Below are 25016 nucleotides of genomic sequence, written 5' to 3' on the forward strand. Positions count from 1 at the left end.
GACTGAATTTTATATAGCAAGATTCAACTATATGCTGCCTACAAAGCCATTTTTTGGTTGTCTGCCCATCTTTGAAGACTATACCAGCCCTAATGTCTGGGGCTCCACCCGTTGCTTCTCTTCTCTGCCTCTGAAAAGCAAGAGCCTCTGGTGACTATGGACTTTACCAAAGTGTAATGCAAGTCACATTGTGTTTTTTAGAATTTTATCCCTAGTTTCTGGATTCTTCAGTTCTCAAAATGGCCAACCGATGTTTTCAGGAAGCATTCTAACTTAATGTGCTTACCAAATACCTGTTATGTATCAAATTGTGAATTTCCCAAAACTGCAATTTGTGCCATGAATCTGATAATTTTCTCCTTCTCTCTTCCAACTAAAAGGTCCACATTATTATTAGTTCATTTATTAATTCATTCAACAAATAGTTAACACTTTAGAGCCCAGCCACTATGCTAGATATATTGTATGCACAGGTATACATTGTTGAAACAAACTAGGATAGTTTTTGTACCTATGAAACTTAAAACAGAAAGAAAATGTGGCACATATACACCATGGAATACTATGCAGCCATAAAAAAGGATACGTTTACGTCCTTTGCAGGGACATGGATGAAGCTGGAAGTCATCATTCTCAGCAAACTGACACAAGAACAGAAAACCAAACACCACATGTTGTCACTCATAAGTGGGTGTTCAACAATGGGAACACACGGACACAGGGAGAGGAACATCACACACCAGGACCTGTTGGGGGGTGGGGGAGCTAGGGGAGCAATAGCAGGGGCTGGAGGGATTGGGGAGGGATAACATTAGGAGAAATAGCTAATGTAGATGACAGGGGACGGATGCAGCAAAGCACCATGGCATGTGTATACCTATGTAACAATCCGGCATGATCAGCACATGTATCCTAGAACTTAAAGTATAATAAAAGATATATGTATACAGTAAAAGAGATACATTGTAAACAAATAAACATACAATTACATGTTGTGTTAAGAGCTGTAATGGAAACAAAAAGAAAATATCAGGAGACAGATGTTAAGTAGTACTGTGGCTGAAGGAATTGACATTGAGGGATAACATTTCAACTAATTCCTGGTTAAGAACTAGTCACAAGAACAGAGAGGAGAGTTTGGCCAAGCACAAGAACAATTTATGTCAGCACCTTGACATGGGAAAATCTGATCTATTTCAAGTACTTAAAGGATCAGAAGAGTCACCTGAGATAAGGTTGGGGTGACAAACAAGCCAGATCACACAGGACCACAGCAAGAAGTTTTCATTTCCTCTGAGTATGCTGACAAATCACTGAAGCGTATAATAGAAGAATGTACGTGACTTAATTTACATTTTCAGACTTTCACATGCAAGTCTTTGGAAAATGGATGACAGTGGGATCGGAGTAGAAAGAGGGCAAATGGAATAATCTGGCAGTTTCTACTGATGCTGTGTGTGTGTGTGTGTGTGAGAGAGAGAGAGAGAGAGAGAGAGAAATTCAAGGGTGATTCCAACTGGATGAGGGATACAGAGATAGGGTGGACAGGAGGAGTGGTAAGTTTGAGGGCGGGAATCAGGAATTCAGTTTGAGAATCAGGTTTAGTTTGACAGATGTGTTTCCCTTGCTCAGGAGCCCACATCAACAGAGAAGCTGAAAAGCTGGACCCTTGGAAGAGGATCTCTAATAGTTCAGATCATAAACTAGGTCTCCTGACTCAAGAATGCATATCTAATGATACCTAGTGCATCCCTGGTTCCGATATGGCTTTTCCCTGTCTGTTGTTCTGCTTGTCTTTTCCTTAGGACTGCTCTGAATGAGAGCCTGACTGAACTCCAGGATACCCACTCCCAACCTACACTCCCTTAATAACGTGCAGCATGAAGCCCTGCAGCTCTTAAGACAGAAACGATCAGCAGCCCTTTGCAAAACAAAGGCTGGATCTCATAGCCTATCCAGTTTGATTGCTTCTTTCCAAGCAAGGGAATGACAGGTTTTGCAGGCTGAATTATTTCTTAGGTAATCAGTCTAGTCTTCTATCATTGCTTAATCTCTACGCCTCACTTAACGCGAGCCTAATATTTCTCCCTTCCCTCCTCCATGCAAAGGAAGTTGCTCCCAGCTTCTAAACCACACTAGTGATCTTGCTCTTGATTGACATCAAGCAAAGGAGATAAAGACGAGGTCAAGTATCTTCAATTTTAAAGATCTAGAATTGTCACCACAATGTTAGTGAGCCTAAAGTTTGCTGGCCCAAAAGGAGAGAAGAGGCTGCTGACCATGACATGGCTCTCCCATTGACACTAACGTCACCAGACCTGGAGGCCACCTGGGACACCAGAGACAACGATGGCTTTGAAGTCCAGGAGGGTGAGCTCATGTCCTGGAGGCAACAGGAAAATTGTGAGCACCACACGCTGGACAGAAGACAGAGTTGTCTTCCCATACCCTGAAGACTCTTGGCAGAGCACCCTCTCTTGGGAGCCATTGACCCTAGACCCAAACATCAGAAAAGTCTATCAAGCCACCAGCAGAACTGGTACAGCCCCAAGATACCAAAGGAGGTAAAAATACCTTGTTCAGCAGCACTTTTGCCTCCCACTAAAGCTACCCTGCTGGCTATCAAGTTTCTGAACTTAGAATCCCAGACCCCTTCTTCAAGTTACCCTTAACAGTCCACTTGCCAGCCAGGCAGCCTGTCTATTCCTGTGAAATGAGCAACTTCATGGTTTCTCATGGGCTTGGGACTATTAAATATATAGATAGATAGATAGATCAATAACCAAGTGGAAGAGGTTTTTTTTTTTCTTTTTTGAGACAGAGTCTTGCTCTTTCACCAGGGGCACAATCTTGGCTCACTGCAACCTCCGTCTCATGGATTCAAGTGATTCCCCTGCCTCAGCCTCCTAAGTAGCTGGGACTACAGGCGCATGCCACCATGCCTGGCTAATTTTTTGTATTTTAGTAGAGACGAGGTTTTACCATGGCCAGGATGGTCTCGATCTCCTGACCTCATGATCCGCCCACCTCGGCCTCCCAAAGTGCTGGGATTACAGGTGTGAGCCACCACACCCAGCCTGTAAAAGGTTTTTATTATTTTTTTAAGCCATTAACAAATAAAAGATACATTTTATTTCAAATTTACCTTTTTAATTTTTAAAAATGTATAATATTTAAGTTAAAAAGATTGCACAGCTGGGTGCCATGGCTCATGCCTGTAATCCCAGCACTTTGGGAGGCCGAGGCGGGCAGATCAAAAGGTCAGGAGTTCGAGACTATCCTGGCCAACATGGTGAAACCCCATCTCTACTAAAGACACAAAAATTAGCTGGACATGGTGGTAGGCACCTGTAGCCCCAGCTGCTCAGGAGGCTGAGTCAGGAGAATCACTTGAAACCCTGGAAGGCAGAGGTTGCAGTGAGTGGAGATCATGCTGCTGCACTCCAGCACAGGCAAAAAAGCGACACTCAGTTTCAAAAAAAAAAAAAAAAAAAAAAATTTTTAAAAAAAAAAAAAAAAAAAAAAAAAAAAAGATTGCTCTGACAGTTGGAAATAAATTATAGTATTATAGTACAGCTACTCAATAAATTCTGAAGGCTATGAAACATTCTATGGGAGAAATGCTTGAAATTATATATGGAGTGTAATTACAATCATGAAGGTCATATACAAAACAGCAATAAAGGAAAAAATACTGTGAGGAAATGCACCAAATTGTTAATATCTGATACTGTTGTTTGATGAGAAATAGCATCTTTTTCCTTTTCTAATTGTTCAGTATTTACCATTCTTTTTCTCATAAATTTACATTCCTATTATGAGGCATGTTTATTGTTTTACTTTTAGAACAAATTAAATTCTTCTGCTTGCCCACCCACACTCCTGTTAAAGATGTAGCTACAATTTAAATCTATATGTTAAAGTTACCATCAACCAAAGGTGAATTTAATAATGCTACTATATACAAAATATTATTTCTGTGAATTATATTTAACCAAGCCCAGGAGAACCAAACTTGTGGTCAGAACACTAGGATCAACTATTTTCCTGCTTTTTGAGATAATTATAGATTCACATGCAGTTGTAAGAAACAATACAGGGATTCCATATACCCTTTCTCCGCTTTACACCCTCTGTCACTCCAGTACAAGCCACACCAGGAAATTGACTTTGACACAATCTGTGACTTTACTCAGATTTCACCAGTTTTTCACACACTCATGTGTGTATTTAGTTCTGTACAGTTTTTCTTTCTTTTTTTTTTTTTTGAGACAGAATCTTGGTCTGTCACCAGGCTGGAGTGCCATGGCGCCATCTAGGCTCACTGCAACATCTGCCTCCCGTTACAAGCTATTCCTCTGCCTCAGCCTCCCAAGTAGCTGGAACTACAGGTGCGTGCCACCACACCCAGCTAACTTTTTGCATTTTAGTGGAGGCAGGGTTTCACCACGTTGAGCAGGATGGTCTCGATCTCCTGACCTCATCATCCCTGCACCTCGGACTCCCAAAGTGCTTGGAGGATTACAGGGGTGAGCCACTGCACCCTGTCAGTTCTGTGCAGTTTTATCTTGTATGCACACGTGTGGAACCACTACTACAGCCAAAATTCAGAACCATTCCATCACTGCCGCTATGCTTTTCAACTCACAGCCACTTCCCTCCCCTGCTCCCTGACTCCTGGGAATGACCAACTTTTTGTCACTGAACAATGATCCATCCCCCATGCGGGATTCACTATCCCAGCATAGTGATTGATACAGTCAAATAAACAGCGTAGCCTAGTGTTTAGGTGTGCAGGGAGGAACCAGACGAACCGGGCTCAAATTTGAGGTGGCCACTGTGAGCTTTGAGAAGTATGAAACTCTTTATGCCACAGTTTCTTCAATAAGACAGGGATAATCATGTAATAGAACTTCATAGTGTTGTTAGAATTCAATGAGTTGATACTTATAAAGCAAGAAGAAAGAACCCAACATGAATAGATGCATGTTACCCTCTATTAACTCCCAATCCAGTGCAGAATACACAACGCACTAATCAGTTCAGCCTGTGTCCAGTGATGTAAGATAAATGTAAATACAGTGCAAGGGGGAGGATCTAGGAAGGGGCAGTTAATTCTGGCTGTGGAAGGCTGAGCCAGGCTTCTCCAGAAAGAGAATATTTGGGTTGGGCTTTGGAGTATGAGTAAGACTTTGCCAGGAGGAAAAAAAAAAAAAAAAAGGGATGTTTCATGCTGATAAGCAGCTTGATCTGTGACCCTGAGAAGGCACGGCCATTTCTAAGGACTAAAAGCTTGGGAATAAAGCCTGGAAGAGTGGAGGTGGTGGGTGGGGGGGGGTTGGTGGTAGCCAAAGAGGAAGCCTGAGTGAAGGTTGGGGCCGAGTTTTGAGAGGTCCTTGAATGCCATGCTATAATTAGCAACAGCGATTGCAATCCTGGAGAAGACCAGAATAGAACAGAAAGCAGAAAGTGCCTCCAAAACTCAGGCACATCAGGAGGAGAAATCAGAACAAATGCCAGCCGTGGCAATCAATTGTACACAATAGCAGCAGCAGCAGAACGTTTAAAACCTGGTCACCATTCTTGTTATAAGCACATTATCCCGAGTGTCTGGGGCAAGGGCATTAGAAGTTACGATGCTCATTCACGCCAGAACTTGTCCTCGCCCTGCCCGGCAGTTTCTACACCAGCCAGGTGTTCTTAATTCCCTTCACAGCAAACCTGAAAACGTCCTTTTCTGGGGTTGCAAAGGAAGTCCCTGGGCAGAGACTTTGACAGTTCCCAGTGTCTCTCCCACTCTGTGGGGACCATTCACTTTTTCCCTCCATTGGTCCCCAGTATGTATCCAATCAGCCAGCCACTAGCCAGGGCTCTGGCAGTGCTGGTCCCTCAGCATGTGCCTCGCTCAGGCTTCATTTCGCTTTCTCTGCCTTGGACAGGTCTTCTCTTCCTGGTGGTTTCCGGGGGCCCTGACCTCCCATGCTTGCTGTGACTCTGATCTCCCTGGCCAGGGACTGTGCAGCTTTCTGCCTGGTCTTTCACAACTTATTCTTGCCTTTCTGGTCCTAGGTATTCCAGTGACCTGCTGCTGCCTACACTGGGGTGTGGCCCACAGAACCAGAACACATTACCTTGTGGTTTTGCTTCAAAAAATGTTCTCAGTCATCTGCCTCCTTCAGGTTATTTTTCTTACTATAGAGAGAGAGGGAGAAGGACCAAGAACGCTTATTTCACTTTTGTCTTCATAGACTGAAAAAACAATTACTATTTTTTAGAATCAGACACCTTTCTTTTTCTTCTGGCATTCTCATATCTGTGAGAAGAAAAAGATGTTGGAATAAATGGCTCTTGCTAAGTGCACGGTGGTAGTGGCATATGGTCTGGCTCTGAAAACTAAGTGTGGGAAGTAGGAAATTTCTTCTCCAAAGTTTTCTTTCTTGTTAAATAATAAATTTACTAACAACTCTTTGTTAAGCCCTATCCTATGTAGCTGTTAGACTTGCCATCCTTATAGGCCTGTAGTACATTCTATGTCCTTGTACTTTAACCAAGATCTCTGTGCTGGACATGCTCACAGGCATGTCCCTTACCTGTTTAAAAAGTTTTAAGTTATTTGCCAATCGGGTTTTAGTTTAGATTGTGAAGTATGGCTCCAACCAACAGAGATCAGACACAGCAGTAAGGACAACCCCAAATGGGTAAAGAATAAATATGTCTTTCTTCCTTTGTTCATTGTACTCTCGTGGCAAGATGGCTAGCGGGGGTACCCTTCCTGCAATGCAGGAAGTAAAAACTGCTTTGCTGAGAGATCCCTTGTGTCAATGCTAATTTTATTTTGTGGCACCAAGCATCTAACACTAGAAACTAGAAAAAAAAAAAAAAAACTACAATAAAAAAAAAACCTCCCTGTCCTCTAAACAAAGTTGATTGAGTCTATGAACTAGTCAACAGATCACAAAGATGAAATGCAACCAAACAGGACTTAGGAAGAAATAGCCCCAGTTCTCCTAAAACAATACCTTGTGGTCCTCTATATAATTGAGCAGTCTTTTTTCTCTAGCCAGTATTTTAACTTCCATGACAAACTTCCTTCACTTGCAGTTGATCCATGAAAGATACGACTTAATAGGATATATCGAAAACACACCTTCCCAACAAAACTCATCAAGACATTTTCCCATGCAATGTACATCTTAGATAAAATTCACTTGCAACCATTCAATAAAATTCTTCAAGTAAATAAACAAAACATCCAACTATATTATTTGTAGAAAAAAAAGTTTCTGTGTTTGGAAAGATGCCAGTTTTTAAATTTTTTTTATTTTTGCGACAGAGTCTCGCTCTGTCACCCAGGCTGGAATAAGGTGGTGTGATCTCAGCTCACTGCAACCTCCACCTCCCAGGTTCCAGAAATTCTCTTGCCTCAGCCTTCCAAGTAACTAGGATTACAGGTGCATGCCACCACGCCCATCTAATTTTTGTATTTTTAGTAGAGACAGGGTTTCACCATGTTGGCCAGGCTGGTCTCAAACTCCTGACCTCAGGTGATCTGCCTGCCTCAGCCTCCCAATGTGCTGGGATTACAGGCATGAGCCACTGTGCTCAGCTTGAAAAATGCCAATATTTTAAATTCCCCAAGTCTTTATGCCAACATTTTGTAGAGTTAGACCCTGTATCTTTCAGAGTTTGTGGAAGGGTGCCATCCGGTCTATGGGCAATTTGTATCTTTGCTTTCTGACCTTCACCCTGGCAGAGGGGAGCCCACTGGAGAGAGGAAATATACCATAAATGACAGCAGAGAAGGATGACTTATTTTCAGTTTAATGTGAAAGAATAATCTGTTAAGAAATTAATTGCACCCAGCTTCTCACTGCAGCAGACACCTCTGTAAAGAACAAAAGGTCATTCCCTTTCCGCACACAGGCCCCGACCATTCTCCGCACCACTCCCATCCCCAGGATAGTTTTAACTGACTTTGTTTTTGCAGGGTCTAAAAGTGTCTCAAATTCTGAAATGTATAAAAGTTACCTGAGGGGCTTCAGATGGATATTTCTGGGTATCTCCTTGGACCAGCCAATTAAGATTTCTGGGGATGGGAACCTCCATTTTAATCAAATTCTCTAAGAAATTCTGACCTGGGGTTTTTAAGAGCATTCTTTGAGAAACATTAGGTCCAGAGATAAACACACACAACGCCATTGAAATACCGGGGTGGGCAACACAGGGGAGCCGAGGATCCAGGGAAAAGGCCCAGACCTCACAGCCTGGCATTTATCCTGGCAGTCAGGGGTCACTGCTGGGTTTTTTTGTTTTTTGTTCTTTTTTTTGAGACGGAGTATCACTCTCACCCAGGCTGGCGTACAATGGCGCAATCTCGGCTCACTGCAACCTCCATCTCCAGGTTCAAGTTATTCTCCTGCCTCAGCCTCGGGAGTAGTTAGGATTACAGGCACGTGCCACCACGCTCGGCTAATTTTTTGTATATTTTTTTTTAGTAGAGACGAGGTTTCATTGTGTTAGCCGGGATGGTCTTGATCTCCTGACCTTGTCATCCGCCCTCCTCAGCCTCTCAAAGTGCTGAGATTACAGGACTATCCAGTTTTAAGAGGGACTGGGATGTGGTCAACTCCATAGCTCATAGCCCACGTGTTGCCTTCTCCTAGCTCAGAAGGTGTTCCTGCTCCTCCATGCTCCATATTAGCCTTTCATACTTCCAAGTCACCACTGACCACACCGTCCCGACACCATCATTCAATGATCTCCCCTCCACCAGCAAGCTTCTGTGAGCAAGGAAGTGCTCGCATTCCATTTACCATGTCACCACCAAATGGTCCTGATTTTTCACCATCAAATGATCCTGGAAGCAACATCAATTTCCCTCAGACCTTGCTCACTTGTCCTGGAATGCCTCATTTCTAGCAGAGAAACTGGGCCCCACCTATCTGAACACCTCCCCACCTGTCTGAACCTCTCATAAACCAGAGGCTATCTGCCTTACGGAAGGCAACAGAATAAAACAGCAGATGTCTGAAGACTTGATCATATTTGAAGTTAGTTTACAATTTTGTGTTCCAGAAAGAACTGAAGCTCTCACAACCCTCCAAAGTCCACAGGTGCAGGCCAAGCCCCTAAAGGCAATTTAAGGAATAGGAAAATGTATCCACAGCTGATTTCAGCATGAAAGCACGTGGTGTCCAGAGTCTTTTAAATCCTTAAAGCAAAACACCTGTACTCTGTCCGAGGCGGCCCCGCTCCCCACCCAGCTCCAAGCACCTGTTTCTATCTGGCCAGCACGTTGACTTTCTACCTTCCACAACTCAGAATAAGAGGCAAGAGTTTTTAAATTCTGATTTTGCTGTTATGAAGATGTTAAGAAACATTCCATGAAGCAGGAATCATAAGGATTCACCTCTGTGAGATCTCCCCTAAGAAAGACCCTTCCATTTGTAGAGAATGAAACCGAAACATCAAATGGATGAAAACACAGTGACCACACCTTCCCTGGCAGGGCCCCCTTCTGGCTGTACCTGAATTTCCTCTGTGTGCACTGCATCCGATCTACGGAGTCTGTGGCCCTCTCAGCTCCTTCTTCATCATCTGCCGCAGGCCTTGTGCAGTGGAGACCCTCAAATCAGTCCTGGCGCAGTGGCTCACGCCTGTACTCCCAGCACTTTGGGAGGCAGAGGCAGGCGGATTACCTGAGGTCAGGAGTTCTAGACCAGCCTAACCAACATGGTGAAACCCCGTCTCTACTAAAAATACAAAAATTAGCTGAGCGTGGTGGCGGGCGCCTGTGATCCCAGCTACTCAGGAGGCTGAGGCAGGAGCATCGCTTGAACCCGGGAGGAGGAGGTTGTAGTGAGCCATGAGCTGAGATGGCGCCACTGCACTCCAGCCTGGGCCACAGAGTGAGATTCCATCTCAAAAATAAAAAAATCAGGACGGGACCTTGAGGCTAATACTGAGGCTTGGAGAAGCTCTAGCGTGGGAGTTGGGCAACCCAGCGCTTGGGGACCCCTTTGAGGAGTGGCTCTAGAAATCGCTTTGCAGTCCACAGGACCCGGGACCGAGTCCGCCCTAGGGTGTGGGTGAGCCCTCCGAGGACCACCGGCTGGCCTCGCTCCGGTCCCCCACCCCCGCCTCAGCCTCGCCCTCCAGCCCCGCCGCGGGAGGGGCCGCCCGGAGGAGACCCGCACCTGGGCCTGGCGCCTGGCCGGCGGGGGAGGGGAGCAGCCGGCGCCCAGGCCCGGGTCCTCCCCGCCCTCGCAGCTGCTCCAGCGGAGCCTCCCGGGCCGGCCTCGCCCTGGGGGTGGGGGTGAGGGGGCGCAGCCTCGGGCTGCGGCTCCCCGGCCCGTGCGGGCTGCACACCTGCCGGCCCCGTGAGGCCTCATTAGGCCGCGCCTGTGCAGCACAGGCCGGCCGCGGCGGCGGGAGTACAGGCCATGGAACCCACGAAGGATCCCTGCCAGGGACCGCGGGGTGAGCGCGGAGTCCCCAGCGCGCGAGGGGGTCCAGCTTGGGGGGCTCGGTGAGGGGGGAGGCCTGTGGTCACCAGGTTAGCATTAGACGACCTCAGAGCTTCTGGCGGCCAAGGGCCGGGTGGAGTCCGGTGGGGTGGGGTAGGTGGGGTAGAGTAGGGTAGGGTGGGAGGAGGCCGACCTCGCCCTGCGCTTCGGGGTTGCAGCCCCCCAATCTCCCAGTGCGCGCAGGGGAGAGAAACCTGGGAGCCCCAGGATTCTAGTCTGGGGTCTGACACCTGTCCCCTTACTAAGGCACATCACTCCCATAGGACACGCGCTACGGAGCACCCACAGTGCTGGGTTTTTGCTACAGTACAAGCTCTCCTAAAATGTCATAAACAAATTTGTTCCTCCTTCCTCACACCACCAGCCAGCTTTGTCCCTTCACCCCATAGGGGCCTGCTCACCCTCTTCACCAGCCCAGTTCCTCTCATGCAAGTCGGGTCCAGCCTGTGCCCTAGGAAAGGACTTGAAACAGCACCTTTGCCCATGACCTTCCCTTATTCCTAGGGCTGGGTGCTGTGGTTCATGCCTGTAATCCCAGCACTTAGGGAGGCCCAGGCAGGTGGATCACCTAAGGTCAGGAGTTGGAGACCAACCTGGCCAACATGGAGAAACCATTTCTGCTAAAAATACAAAAATGAGCCAGGTGTGGGGGCACCCACCTGTAATCCCAAATACTCAGGAAGCTTGAACCCAGGAGGCTGAGGTTGCAGTGAGCCGGAATCATGGCACTGCACTCCAGTCTGGGTGACAGAGTGAGACTTCATCTCAAACAAACAAACAAAACATAAGACCTATCTCGCAGTTTTCATTAAAGTAACAATAGCTCTTAGTCGCTACTTAGCATTCATTACAAATGTTCCAATTTACTTGGAAATGCTAAAGCAGCTCCCTGAGCTGAGAGTTCTTGGGATTATGAGGCCGTCATGAAGGTGGGGGGATCATTCGATGGCCCCAGGAAGGACTCCATGTCGTGATTAAGTACACAGAATATGCGCTCAGGGTGCTGCGTGACCTTGGACATACTACTCTGCCAGCTCATCCTCATTCTTTCATCTGCTAGAAAGCAATATTAATAGAGATTAAATAGTCACTGTGCTAATCTTGGAAAGGTGCTTAGCGCCATGCCTGGAATATGGTAAGCTCCCGATGCCTCCGTCAGCTCACAGAAAGGAAGCCAAGCTTTAGGTGTGAGTAGTAAGGCTTTAGTTCTAGCTGGGTTGCAATTTCCTTACTTGAAAAAGAGGTTGACCAGGGAGTGAGGTTCTGCTTTGCAGGGAGGGGGAGAAAAATGGATGTGCTGTGGGGAAGGTGGGGGCACGTATGGGGCTGAGGAGGGTTGGCAGAGACAGAGTTCTCTGGTTGTCCCTGTTACTGCCTCTGGTGCTCTTGCCCCAGCTGCTGGGGACCATCAAATCCTGCCTTGTCCTGTTTCCAAGTAATGCAGTGGGAACTGCATCCAGCGTTGGGAGAAGCAGAATCTCTGTCAACCTGTTTCTCTTTGTCTTCCTTGTCCACCCCCATCCCCAATATGGTCCGTTGGACACCCCTGAACAGTCCCTCAAACCCATATGCCTCGTGTCTGGGGAAAAAGGGAACTCACAAGGAGTGAGTACCCCCAAATTAGGAGATAGCATGAGCCTTCTCAGAACTGCATACATTTGTCTACATTTTTCAGAGTTGGGTTATCCGATTTAATCCTCACAATAGTCTAATTAGAAAGGTAAGTGTGAAATTATTACCCCATTTGATAGGTGGACAAATGAAAGCTTAAGATCAAACTGTTTGCAGAGCAGGAAGCAACACTTCCTCTTGGGCCAGTTCTTCCTTCTCCCTGGTGCTAAGGTCAGTGGATGTTGGCTCCCCACAGGCCAGGAAGCTGGAGGCAAGCCCCTGGCCGCAGGACATGAGGAGGAGGAACCACTACAGGACGCAGTCCCTCCTGCTCAGGATAGTCAGAGGGAGGAACTGCCACCCTTCTGCACCATCTCAGGAGAGAAGAAGCCGCCAGCAGTCTCTGGAGAACCTGCTGGGGCTGATGCTGGGAGACTGTGCCCACACCCCAGCTCCAGGGCTCCCCACAAAGACAGAGCTCTAGCCCGCTCCAGACCCCAGCCTCAGGCGGAAGATCGTTCCCTCCCAGTGGAAGAGGTGAAGATAGGAAAGGGGTCCTATCCTCCGGCCCCGGGGAAGCAGAAAAAGCCTAATGCCACGGGTCTGGCCCCAATATCATCTCCTGGTGTCCCTAGCTCAGCCCGTCCTACGCACAACCCAGTGCCCTGTGGGTCAGGTCGGGGCCCCTGTCACCTGGCCAACCTCCTCAGCACATTGGCCCAGAGCAATCAAAACACAGAGCAGAAGCAGGGGCCCCCGGAAGTGACCTGTCAACTTAGGAAAAAGACACGAACCCTATACCGCTCAGGTAAGTCCCTAAAGGTGAGGGGAAATTCAAGAGATCTGGGGTCATCCTGGGAAAGTGGGGCTGCACGAAGAATGGAGCCGAGGAGACCAGACGGATGTGGTTAGTTTGTATGTCACTTCTTCCTGGATTCTCTCTTGGGTTGTGTTAGTACCACTATCTCTGACCCTCAGAGGGAAGGTTGGGTTATCACATCAGAAAATGAGATTGGAGCCAGGCACAGTGGCTCATGCCCGTAATCCCAGCACTTTAGGAGGCTGAGGCAGGTGGATCATCTGAAGTCAGGAGTTTGAGACCAGCCTGGCCAATATGGTGAAACCCTGTTTCTACTTAAAATACAAACATTCGCCAGATGTGGTGGTTTGTGCCTATAATCCCAGTTACTCAGGAGGTAGAATTGGGAGAATCCTTGAACTCAGGAGGCGGAGGTTGCAGTGAGCTGAGATCACGCCACTGCATTCCAGCCTGGGCCATCTCAGAAGAAAAGAAAATGAGGTTGGGACCAGGGTAGAAGAGTAAGGAAATTAAATGTCACACAGCTCTCTGCTGCAGCACTCAAGAACAAGAAGGCCCAGCCCAGCAGGGAAAAGGCTTTGGGAAGGCGTTGGGTTAGGGACAGTGGCCCCATCTGCTAGAGGTACTTGGCAAGCATCTGTCTCCTCTCCTGCCTGTCACTGGCCTTTGTCTTCCTCACACGTTTCTTCTTCTTCCAGATCAGCTGGAGGAGCTAGAGAGGATATTCCAGGAAGACCACTATCCTGACAGTGATAAACGCCGGGAGATCGCCCAGAAGGTGGGGGTGACCCCCCAGCGCATCATGGTAAACGGGGCCTGCTCACTGGTTGGGGGTGGGGTGGATGAGGGCCCATCATGGAAACTCCCAAGTTGTTGTAGAGCGAGTGCTCAGTGGCAGCTAGGGTAGGAGCTGAATTGAGCCTCAGACGTGGCTGTGTCCCTGTTTCCAGGGGGCCACAGCCTGAGACTGTCAGGAGGGAAGGCACTGCAGAGACTTTTGATAAAACCAGACTGACAGAGGCCTCGGAAGCAGAGTTCTGGAGTGACCTTCCAAAGTCCTGTAGCTGCTTGTGCAACAGCCAGGACCTAAGCCTCAGTCTCTGCCCCTTTTCTCCAGTTCTTCAAGCACCTTTCCCCCTATAGGTGTGGTTCCAGAATCGCCGGGCCAAGTGGCGAAAAACTGAGAAACTGAATGGGAAAGAGAGCAAGGACAATGCTGCAGCCCCTGGCCCGGCCAGCAGTCAGTGCAGGTAGGAATCTCTCCTCTTTCTGTATCATCCCTGTTGGTGGAAGTAGGGTCTGAGTTGGGATCCTGGTCTAGAAAGAGAGCGTTGGAAGGCTAGGCATGAGTCCTGGGGTTGCCAGCTAAGATTTAGAGGGATTTTGGCTGCCCTGGGGTTGGGAAGTTTCCCGTGCCCCGTAGGAGGCAGAGTTTGGGAATTGGTGTCTCTCCCGGCAATGAGGCACCTGGGCAAAGCCAGAGACCACCAAAGCTACAGTCTTCGTTCTTCCTGCCTCCAGCTCTACAGCTGAGCTCCTGCCTCCTGTGACCGTGGAGCCAAAGCCTGATCCTTTCCCTCCGGAGTCCCCTCTGGATACCTTTCCAGGTGAGCTCCCACCTTCAGAGCTGGAGGAAATGGCAGCTAAAGTTAGTGAAGACAGAGGGGCCTTGTTTGATGGAGGTGGGAGTGACTGGAGTCCTCCAGTGTTTGGGGCCAGCGGGGCCTATGCAGAAGGACCTGGGCATGGCTTGTCTACCATTCATCAATCCCAAACCTGCTTCCCATTTCCTTACCCTGAGAGCCCCTCTCTGCCTTGTTCCTAGAGCCCCCCATGCTGCTGACTTCTGACCAGACTTTGGCCCCCACCCAACCCAGTGAGGGTGCTCAGAGAGTGGCAACTCCCCCTCTCTTCAGCCCCCCACCTGTGCGAAGGGCCAACCTTCCTTTCCCCCTTGGCCCTGTCCACACCCCCCAACTGATGCCGCTGCTGATGGATGTTGCCGGCAGTGACAGCAGCCACAAGAATGGCCCCTGTGGGTCCTGGGGGACAAGGTAAGGAACCTATGGGGGTAGATCACTGGAGTTATTGGGGGTGGGGGGGTATAGATGGAGAGAAGATAGACCCTAAGAGGGGAGAGGTTAACTGAGAGGAGCACGGAGCAGTGCTGGAGATGGTGATGAAAGGGATAAGGGGATCTGGGCTGGGAATGACCTGGGGGTGGGGGAGGGCACAGCAATAGAGCAGAAACAAGGGCAAGATGCCAGGAGCAGGAAGAGGGAGAAGAGGCAGCTACAGTGGCCTTGCAAGGCTGGGAAGGAGATGGGAAGGAGGTGCGAGGAAGGGACTCGGCTACTGTGGTAGGAATGGGGAGCTCCCCCACCCCCACAGCTCCCTCACCCCCCGCAGCTCCCCCCACCCCCGCACTTCCCCCAACCCCTGCACCTCACCAGCTGTTCCTCTGTCTTTGCAGCATTACCCTGCCACCCCCCTGTTCATATTTGGAAGAGCTGGAGCCCCAGGATTACCAACAGAACAACCAGCCGGGGCCCTTCCAGTTCTCCCAGGCTCCACAGACCCCACTTTTCCAACCCCCTCAGCCCCAGTTTCCCTACCTCCCCAGTTTCCCCTTCTCTATGTCCAGTTCACTGATGCTTCCACCACCTGAAGACTCTCTGTTTACATTTCCCTGCGGCTCCAGCGGGGGCACATCGCAGGGCTATTGCCCAGGCGCCTCCTCGGGGCAGATCCTGATGCAGCCGCCTGCTGGGAATATGGGTGAGTTGGGGCTGGGAGAGAAGGTCCCCTTGTGATTGAGGAAGGTGGGAAAGGGACAGAGAGCCACCTTATCTGGAGGGTAGACTGAGGCAGGTCATGGATGGTGAGTGAAACCTTTTGTTTGCACCTAGTTCTCTTGACTAAGCTCTTCTCCCTCCAATTCTGCAGACACTGCAGCGCACAGTGAGAGTTAGCAGAGAACTCTGGAGTCTGGCATTAGGAAAACAGGTTTGAGGTCCAGCCCGGCCAGTTACTAGCTCTACCAAGTCTCAGTTTCCGGGACTCTGAAATGGAATTGATAGTTCTATGTCAGGGAGGGATTTGGTGAGGATTAGAAACAAAAATACTTGGCCTAGAGTCGATGGCAGCTAATATTCTACGGGGCCACTTGGATCTCTGAAGTCCTAGAAACATCTGTCATATTAAAACTAGATTCTAGCAGAAGGCAGGGAAAGATCAGAGGGTTCCTGGTCTCCTTGTTGGGTGTACGAGACAGCACTGGCCTGATCCATGGTTCACTTGTGTCAATGTCACTAAACCACGGGACCTTGAGTCCAGGAGCACCTGTGGTTCTGAGGACAGAGCCTGAGGCTAGAGTTTCACCCAGACTTGCACTGGGGTCCTAAGCTGAGTCTGTGTGTGTTGGGTTGTGGGGGGATCTGTTGTAGAACACCCTGAATGATAGTTGATACTCTTAGTCCTGTCTCATAATTCCTCCATCCTCTGACCCCGCAGGTGCAGCCTCCTGGAGTGACCCCTCTTTGCTGGAACTGCCCTTCCCAGGTCCGTTCTGCCCGCAAGCTCTGGGGCACCCCCCAGGAGGTGATGGCTACTTTCCTGATCTATTTCCAGCTCCCTGCACTCAGGCTCCAGGGAGGCAGTCTTCGTCAGGTCTCTCCCGGCTGCCTGAAGGGGCCAGGCCAGGGACCGGGCCCTTACTCAGCAAGGCAAAAGAGGAACCACTGGCTGCTTCCCTGGATCAGCCCTCAGCACTGGAGGAGGCCAGAGGGGATGACAAGAATAGCCATGTCGCCTAGTTGCGGGGGACAAAGAGTGAAAAAGGGCTGCTTGGTGGGATAGGATTGGGCCCACTCAGAGGACAGGGGTTGGAGGTTTGGGAAAGAGTGTGGACTCTGTAGACTGAGGCGGGAGTCAGACATTTCCCCTGCATAGGCTCGTCTTGCTGATATAAGAAGGAAGAGGGAGGGCCCTTTCTTTTTCTCCACAATTCTATGTGGGGCTCCTGAAGAAAGCAGGTGGCCTGTGTTACTTATGAATGCTGTATCAGGTGTTTTTGTTTGTTTCCTATCCTGCTTGATGAATGAGCTGGAGCGTTCACTGTAAGCAGTAAACTAGTCCACCGTGGGGTTTTCTCTGTGGTTATGCGTCTCCGCACTCACACTAAGGAAGAGCTCCATTTTCTGCCTTTTCTTCCACTTGGCTGAGCAGTTGTTGGATGTCATTCTCAGGTGGGGCACCACTGGGCGGGACCACATGGAGGGCTCCTTCCCTGGGCCTATCTCTCCCACTAAAGAAGGAACTGGGCATCTTGGGCTCTTCCTTCTGAAAATGTCCTGACATTTAACCATATTCTATTCCCAAACCCATGACTGAACCTGAGCAAATCTGAGCCTGGGCCTTGCTCTGGAAGTTGGGCCCTGTAGGGACAGGATCACAAGAGAAGTCTGAGACTGACTTATTTTCCCACAGTTCTTTTTGTGTGTAGGGGGGTGGGGGCTGGGGAGCACTCTGAGGATAGCAAGTAAATATCCTCCAGGATAATCTAGTGGAGGATAAGTGAGGGAGCACAGAATAGTACAGGAGGTGGGGATGAGAGAGATAAGGGGATTTGGGCTGGGAGTGGCCTTGGGAGATCAGGCTCCAGTGAGGGCACATTGCAGGGCTGTTGCCCAGGCGCCTCCTCAGGGCAGATCCTGAGGAATGGGGTGAGTTGGAGCTGGGAGAGAAGTTCTCGCCTGCAGAGGAGGACATGACAGCATCCCCAGACTGTAATGGTCCAGACTTCACTGGGCCAGGATGAAGCATCCAGAACAGTTTGTGTCTCCCCGACCCCAGCTTGCAGAGGCACCAAATGACACTTTGCCAGAGATCACCTAAAACTATCACCAACCATTCCATGCTCAACTCCCACCCATAGACTGCAATTTTACCTCCTCCATTTGTTTATGATTACCTTTTGAAACTGGGTGCTAATCTCAGGAGGTTTGGTTATAGGTTAAGATGTCGGAAGAGGAGGGAAAAAGAGAGAGCTTACCCAAAGATGGAGAATGCTCCCTACATGCCTCCACAAGGGGTCAGGAGCTCAAGAAGGAATGGACACTGCGGGAGGACATACCACCTCCTGTTCCATTGCACAGAGTGATTCTGCATTCACGCTGAACTTGAATAGCTTCCTTCTGTCCTCTGGTGGGGGTGAGCCAAATTAGGCAAATGACAAATTAGGCAATGAGGGAGAAACATCAATTAGAACTTACTGGTTCTGTGCTTGAGATCCTGCTTTAGCATGTTAAGGGCTAAAGGGAGCATGAGAAGGAGGGTAAGCAACCAATCTGTATAAAAAGAGAAGTAGGTGGTACCTGGGAGATGAAACTGAAAAGGACCAGAAAGGTGAACGAAGGGTGAAGACAGTAGCTATGAGAAGTAGCAAAACGTTGACTGGGTGATGAAAGAGGCACAGAACCATAGAGGAAAATCTACCCTAAAATACATTTAGACAGAAGAGAAAAGTTAAGGCACAGATCTAGAAATTGGAGGAAAGGGACCTGAGGGGTCTACAGTAGGAAAGAACAGGTCAGGAGGGGAACAAAGGGGCTCAGGGGTGGGAGAGACAGGAAGATGACACGTGAATCAGGAAGTGGAATTGAAAGCAGAGAAAGCTGAAGGGACAGGAAGATGAATATGGAAAGGGAGTAAGGAAATACCTATAAAGATCAATGTCCCCCTAATAGATAAAGAAGAGGAGTGTCTAAGGATTAGGGAGGTGTGATTAAAACAATAGATAATGCAAGCTGATGAGAAAATGTCTCTGAAAGGATGCAGAAATCCACCAGAGGGGCAAAAATAGGAAACCAGAAGGTCGGCTTTGCTCGTATGTGATGGGGATTGTAATAGCCAGATTTAGGTATCCTTAATTTACGGATTAGGATATGTGTTTGTTGAATTATGCAATGTATTATGCATAACAGATTTTAGAAGTATACATTTACATATCTCTTTTTATGTTCTGTCTCATGAGGTTCATGAAATGAACAGCCTAAAACCAGACATAGGGGAAATAGAAGATTATACCTGCTCTTTCCATTAGTCATCAGAGCATTCTGCTGCTTTCGAAGCCCTCCACAGTGGCTGGATATTTTCTCCTCCAGACCTCAACTGGTTTATGCCTCTGATATTCAATGAGTAGTAGCACCTCTGTATGGAGCAAAAACAGCATCTAACAGCAAGAACTGGAGGGTAATCAACTTTGAGGTCTGTCCTTACATGCAACTCCTAGATAAAAAGTGTTGATGATCTAGATCTAATAGTATACTAAAAATAAAATGAGTTAATTGAGAATTAAACCCTAAACAAAGAGAAAATGGTGAAAACTTCTTAGAAGTATAGAAACTTAGGGGTGAAAGAAAAAAATCCAAGCTCCTGATCTGCAGGAATCTCTTCTACCCACCATTGATGGGAGAAGTATTGTTTTTCCAGTAGACCACCTGGGGCTTGAGGCTAACTCCCTTACACAGGAGCCTACAGAACTTTTGAACAGCTTTATGATAAAGTTCTTCTACTAGAAATACACCAATATTGAGTTTGATGGATCTGGACTTTGTTTTCCAAGCGCTACAAAAAATAAATTGCAAATCTTAGGACTGTCTATCACTCCTATTATAAAAGTTTTGCCTTCTACAGGCAGTGATGGGAGCTTTGTCTGCTAGCCCTCATGGGGCTCAGCCTCCAGGCTCTTTGCCACCCTGGACGCCTCCTTTCAAATAAATGTGAGTTTGTCCGTGTTCCTTTTAGGAGTAGTGTGGGAAATGAAGCCAGCTTTAAATGTGGTCTAGTCAACAGTTTGGTACAGCTGTCATCCCCATTAAATAGGATACTCTGCAAATGGTGTCTCTGTTAAAATCTCACTAGCATTTTTGTACAGCTGGTTCATTTTCTTGGTCCAAAACTATGACCTGTAGGTCATTTTAATAGAAGCTGTTTTAAAGGCAGTTTACCTTCCTCATTTTGCACTTGGAGAATTGACATTTCTAATCTAATACAGAGATTCATATGGCCTGTTCAGTTTCATTTTGTCAATATTAGCCCGATATTGAGCTTAATATGGTCTGGAGTTCTTATGTCATAGCTTTTTTTTCCCCCAGTTTTGTTCTGCCTGCAAATTTGATCAATTTTAGGAGTTTTATACATTTTATAATTAAATAATAACAGCATATAGGTCAGTACAGGACATTTTGGTACTCCTCTTTGAAAATACTCCATTAATGGGTACTTTTTTGAGTAGAGGGTTAAACTAATACAAATCTTCCTAAAGTGTATTATCATCCCATACCATCCTTTACTAGCTCCCTCAAGGATTTTAGGAATAAAATTCCTGTATGATTCAATAAAATCAAAAACATATTTCTGTATAGCACTCTGATAACATTCTTGTAAACCTAAATATATAACAAATGAGATGGATTAGTTTGGCATGACTTATTCATAAGGAACACCTGTTGTCTTTTATGGTTATTTTTTTACCTAAGTGTTCATAAGCCATCTTTCAAGAATCTCATAGAATTCTGTAAGATTTTACATTAAATTTATTGTCCTTTAGTTTCAGTAAAACATGTCATTGGAAGTTAGGATATTTTCCTCTAGTAAGTCTTAGAAATCATCTCGTCCTGTACTAGAAAAATAAATACAGAATGATTAAAATGTTAGAAGACTCCAATTTGGGTTTTTAAGTCCATCTTTTTTTTTTTTTTTGAGATGGAGTCTTGCTCTGTCGCCCAAGCTAGAGTGCAATGGCGTGATCTCTGCTCTCTGCAACCTCCGCCTCCTAGGTTCAAGTGATTCATTCTCCTGCTTCAGCCTCCCGAGTAGCTGGGATTACAGGCACCCACCACCATGCCCAGCTAATTTTTAGTAGAGACAGGGTTTCACCACACTGGCCAGGCTTGTCTCAAACTCCTGACCTCAGGTGATCCACCTGCCTTGGCCTCCCAAAGTGCTGGGATTACAGGTGTGAGCCACTGCACCTGGCCCAACTCTTAATTTCTAGAATATTTTCATTTCTTTGGGAAGATGGTCTGAAATAAAACTCAAGTGCACCTGCTGTGTCTGTATCGTATGTTGACATGATGTCTGCCTGCAGGAGTATATTTTTCTTTCTTTTCTTCCTGTCCCAAGTTTGGTTTTATTATTATCATTGCTAGTGTTACTATGAGTATTGGTCTTTAGCATGCTTGCAGCACGGAGTTTCTTCCAGGCTTCTCACTTCGAGATACCATCTTTGGAATTCCAGCATGTGTTTCAAGTTTTGCATTTTTTCAACCTTTTCAAGATCTGAGCTTGCGTGCGTAGTCACATTGTTACCTTTTGGATGACTTCCTTTATCACTGGTTGTAACGATGTGTGATTATATCTTTAGAATTTTGTTTCTGTTCCACATCACTTTGAGGCATCTTCAGGTGGAAGAATCTTGGGCTTCTTACAGGTAGTTCTAGCTTTTGTTCTGGTTTTGTGTGGAGAGGGAGAAAAGTTTCTGCATGCTGGAATGGAGCAATGGTCCAGGCACTGCTCCGCTTAAACACGAGGCAAATGCATTTCAGCCTTGCTCCTTTTCCATCGGCCCCCTGCCCTCCCTTTCCGCCGCCCCTGTCCTCCTCCTCTAACAGTGCAACCTCAGGACTTCGCAGTTGGCCAGAGCGGAATCCTTCCCGGCAAACTCCAGGAAAAAAAAAAAAAAAAATTCTGTCCAGTCCTCCAAGTTTAACTTCCACTACTAATATATTTCCACTAGATGGCAGTCTACTACTAGTTACACCGTGGCCCTAAAATACTCTGGTTGTTTACAGCAAGAAAGTTCATGCGAATCTTCAACTCTTTTGCCAAAATGCCCCAGAGCCCCATTCTGTCAATAATACCAGGCTCAAAGTTGTTAAAGTCATCTGAGTTACAGCCTGCTTTTCCAGATATAGGATGTTCAGTTAACTTTGAATTTCAGAAAAACAATAAGTAATTTTGTAGCATAAGTATGTTCCCTGCACTAGTTGGATATCCTGCATTTTAAATTTGTTTAAATTTTTATTCTTTTGCTAAACCTGGCAAATGCTGGTTGTAGCACTTTGCTAATGACGTCTACATCCATGTTAGCTTTGCAGTTTAAGCAGAGAAACCTGAAGTTGGCCTCCATGTTTTACCCAATTTTCTTGCTGTTCAGACTCCTAAGCAGTCCTGGGTTCATTGCTGGCCTTTTAGTAAACCCCCACCCCACCCCTCACCATTAGAACTCACATACAGGCTCTGCAACTGTCCAAAAATCCATAAACTTTCATGTTCTAAAATCTGTTTGATTCCCATTATATTTTTTGTTCCTGTAGGCTAAATACTTGAGACAGGATCTCAGTCTGTTACCCAGGCTGGAGTGTAGTAGTGGGATCATGGCTCACTGTAGCCCTGACCTCCCAAACTCAAGCAATTCTGTTGCCTCAGCCTCCTGAGTAGCTAGGACTACAGAAAAGCACCACCATGCCCGGCTAAATTTTTGATATTTTGTAGAGATGTGGGGATCCCACTATATTACCCAGGCTGAGCTCAAGAGGTCCTCCTGCCTTGGCTTCCCAAAGTTCTGGGATTACAGGCCTGAGCCACCTCACCTGGCCTTGAATATTTTATATTAGTTATTTAGATAATTTTATGAGCTAGCCCATTAGAATTAATTTGAAGTGTCTATTTACATATTATTTGCAGAAATGGAACACAGAATAGAAACAGGTTACAAAAGACAATTTGACTTTTCTTGGCCCCACTCCAAGTAAATGGTCTTCGTTAGTCAAGAGTAAATCTGCTTCCCTGGAAATGATGCGCCTTCTTCATCCACCTGCAAGTATGATGTTCAAGTCCAGAGGGCCAGTCCGGGAGATTCAGCATTCTTATGTTTGTAGTTTGGTTCATACTGTTCTTTCAATAAATACCCTTTCATTTGAGTTTATAGTGAAGCCCTGAGGTATAGAGCAGACATCTGTTCCATCAGGTGATGGGGATTTACGCGCACGGACAGTACTGAGTGAGCACAAATATAAACAAAATCTCTTCCCAGCTTTCAGGGAACTGCCTGACAGCGCATGTGACCAGTTACAATACAGGGGGCCGATGCTGTGAGGTGCCAGCCTGAGCACGAAGAGTGGCAGGAGCTCAAATGGAAGAAAGAAGCTTTAGAGTCTAAGGCATTAGAGCTAGCTTGTGAAGGAACAGTGGGATTTGGATAAGCAGGGAAGGTAAGGAAGGATATTTCAGGCAGAAAGTATAGCCAGTGTAAGAACACTGAGACTGGTAAGAAGATGAGGGAGACGCTCGGAGTGGCTGGGTGGGAGTGGAGGGGCTGAGGTGGCAGATGAGGCTGCACAGGAGATCAGGAAAAGCCTCACACAATGCTGAGGGTTAGGATGATTCTTTGGGCAAAGAGCGGCACTGACAATTTTAACTCATGGGCATGACTTGCCCACATTTGTGTTTTAGAAAGTTGAACAGAGAATGAGATTGATAGATGTAGACAGGAGATGCAGGGACATAATCTGAGGCTACTGAGACAGCCTCCTGAGATGTGTAGAGTAGGGCAGGGTGAAGAGAGAGAGTAAACAGACTTGAGGAATTTTTTGTTGTTGTCAAGACAGAGTTTCACTCGTTGCCCAGGCTGGAGTGCAATGGCATGATCTTGGTTCACTGCAAACTTTGCCTCCCAGGTTCAAGCAATTCTCCTGCCTCAGCCTCCCAAGTAGCTGGGAAAACAGGCATGCGCCACCACACCTAGTTAATTTTGTATTTTTAGTAGAGACGGGGTTTCACCGTGTTGGCAGGCTGGTTTTGAACTCCTGACCTCAGGTAATCCACCCACCTTGGCCTCCCAAAGTGCTGGGATTACAGATGTGAACCACCATGCTCAGCCTTGAGGAATATTTCAGTCAGAATCAATATAATATGGTAGAGAATTAACTGAAAGAAAATAAGACTTTGATAACTAAGAAATGCTATAATTGAGAAAAAATAATGGAAATTGTATTGTGCCATTTTTGCATTGCTAGGCTGGGTAAATAAATGGGGTTGAACTGGCTTATGGTTCTGCAGGCTTTACAGGAAGCATGGTGGCGGCATCTGCCTGGTGAGGGTCTCAGGAAGCTCAGGGTCATGGAGAAGGCAAAGGGAGAGCGGGAACAAGCAAGGAAAGAGGAGGAAGGTGCCACACTCCTTTAAACAACCAGATGACCAGATGTGGCATGAAATCCAAGCGAGAACTCAATCGTGATTGCAAGGACAGCACCAAGGTATTCATGAGGGATCCTCCCTCGTGACCCAAACACCTTCCACCAGGCCCCATCTCCAACACTGGGAATTACATTTCAGCATAAGATTTGGAAGGGACAAACATCCAACTCATATCAGAGATGAAGCAAATTTAAAAAGGAGAGCTTTGTTTCTATATGTTGACATTAAAATTCCTGTAGTTATCTGGTTAGATATGTGGTTATCTGGGTCTGTAAGTTCCCCCCATAGAGGAGAACTCACCCTTGTTGTAAGAAACATACAGAACTAGGGTAAGAGAGACGAGGACTAAAAAGGCTAAAGGCAGCTCTTAGATCTATTCAGCATAGAGAACTAGTTCAAGTCAGGAGAAAGCCATGCAGAACAGCACGTAGCAGGAAGAAAAGTGGTCTTAGACAGGCTCACTGTGTTTCCTATGGAAACAGCAACATAGGGAAGGGCCACTGGGTAGAAGAAAAAGTGGCATTGATATCTGCCAGGGACAGCCTGAGGGCACAGGTAGAAAGAGCTCGGAGAGGTGCTGGATTGGGAAATGATCCAAAGCCCAAACAGGTCCGTATGTCCTAGAGGGGAGGTTGAGCAAGTGTGAAAATATAAATGTAATTATCCAAATTCACAGAGCAAGAAACTGAGATTTAAATAATTACCTAAAAATGCCTTAGCCAAGGTCAGGTGTGGTGGCTCATGCCTGTAACCCAGCACTTTGGGAGGTCAAGGTGGGAGGATGACTTGAGTTGTGA

The 25016-nt window shown here is 47.0% G+C and overlaps 1 protein-coding gene across 1 annotated transcript; it reads left to right on the forward strand.

Annotated features, from left to right (window-relative positions):
* Positions 1–2285: 2285 nt before the first annotated feature.
* Positions 2286–17001, forward strand: LOC108289064 (homeobox protein NOBOX). The gene is given in 12 exon segments (XM_037731275.1): positions 2286–2367; positions 9507–9633; positions 12047–12107; positions 12110–12131; positions 12394–12945; positions 13656–13784; positions 13787–13860; positions 14101–14207; positions 14479–14564; positions 14783–15011; positions 15431–15735; positions 16471–17001. Coding segments are annotated over 12 exon segments (2076 nt in total). The 3' UTR covers positions 16773–17001.
* The last annotated feature ends 8015 nt before the right edge of the window (positions 17002–25016 follow it).

This window comes from Cebus imitator, unplaced genomic scaffold, assembly GCF_001604975.1.
Source record: "Cebus imitator isolate Cc_AM_T3 unplaced genomic scaffold, Cebus_imitator-1.0 Scaffold390, whole genome shotgun sequence".
Lineage (NCBI taxonomy): Eukaryota > Metazoa > Chordata > Mammalia > Primates > Cebidae > Cebus > Cebus imitator.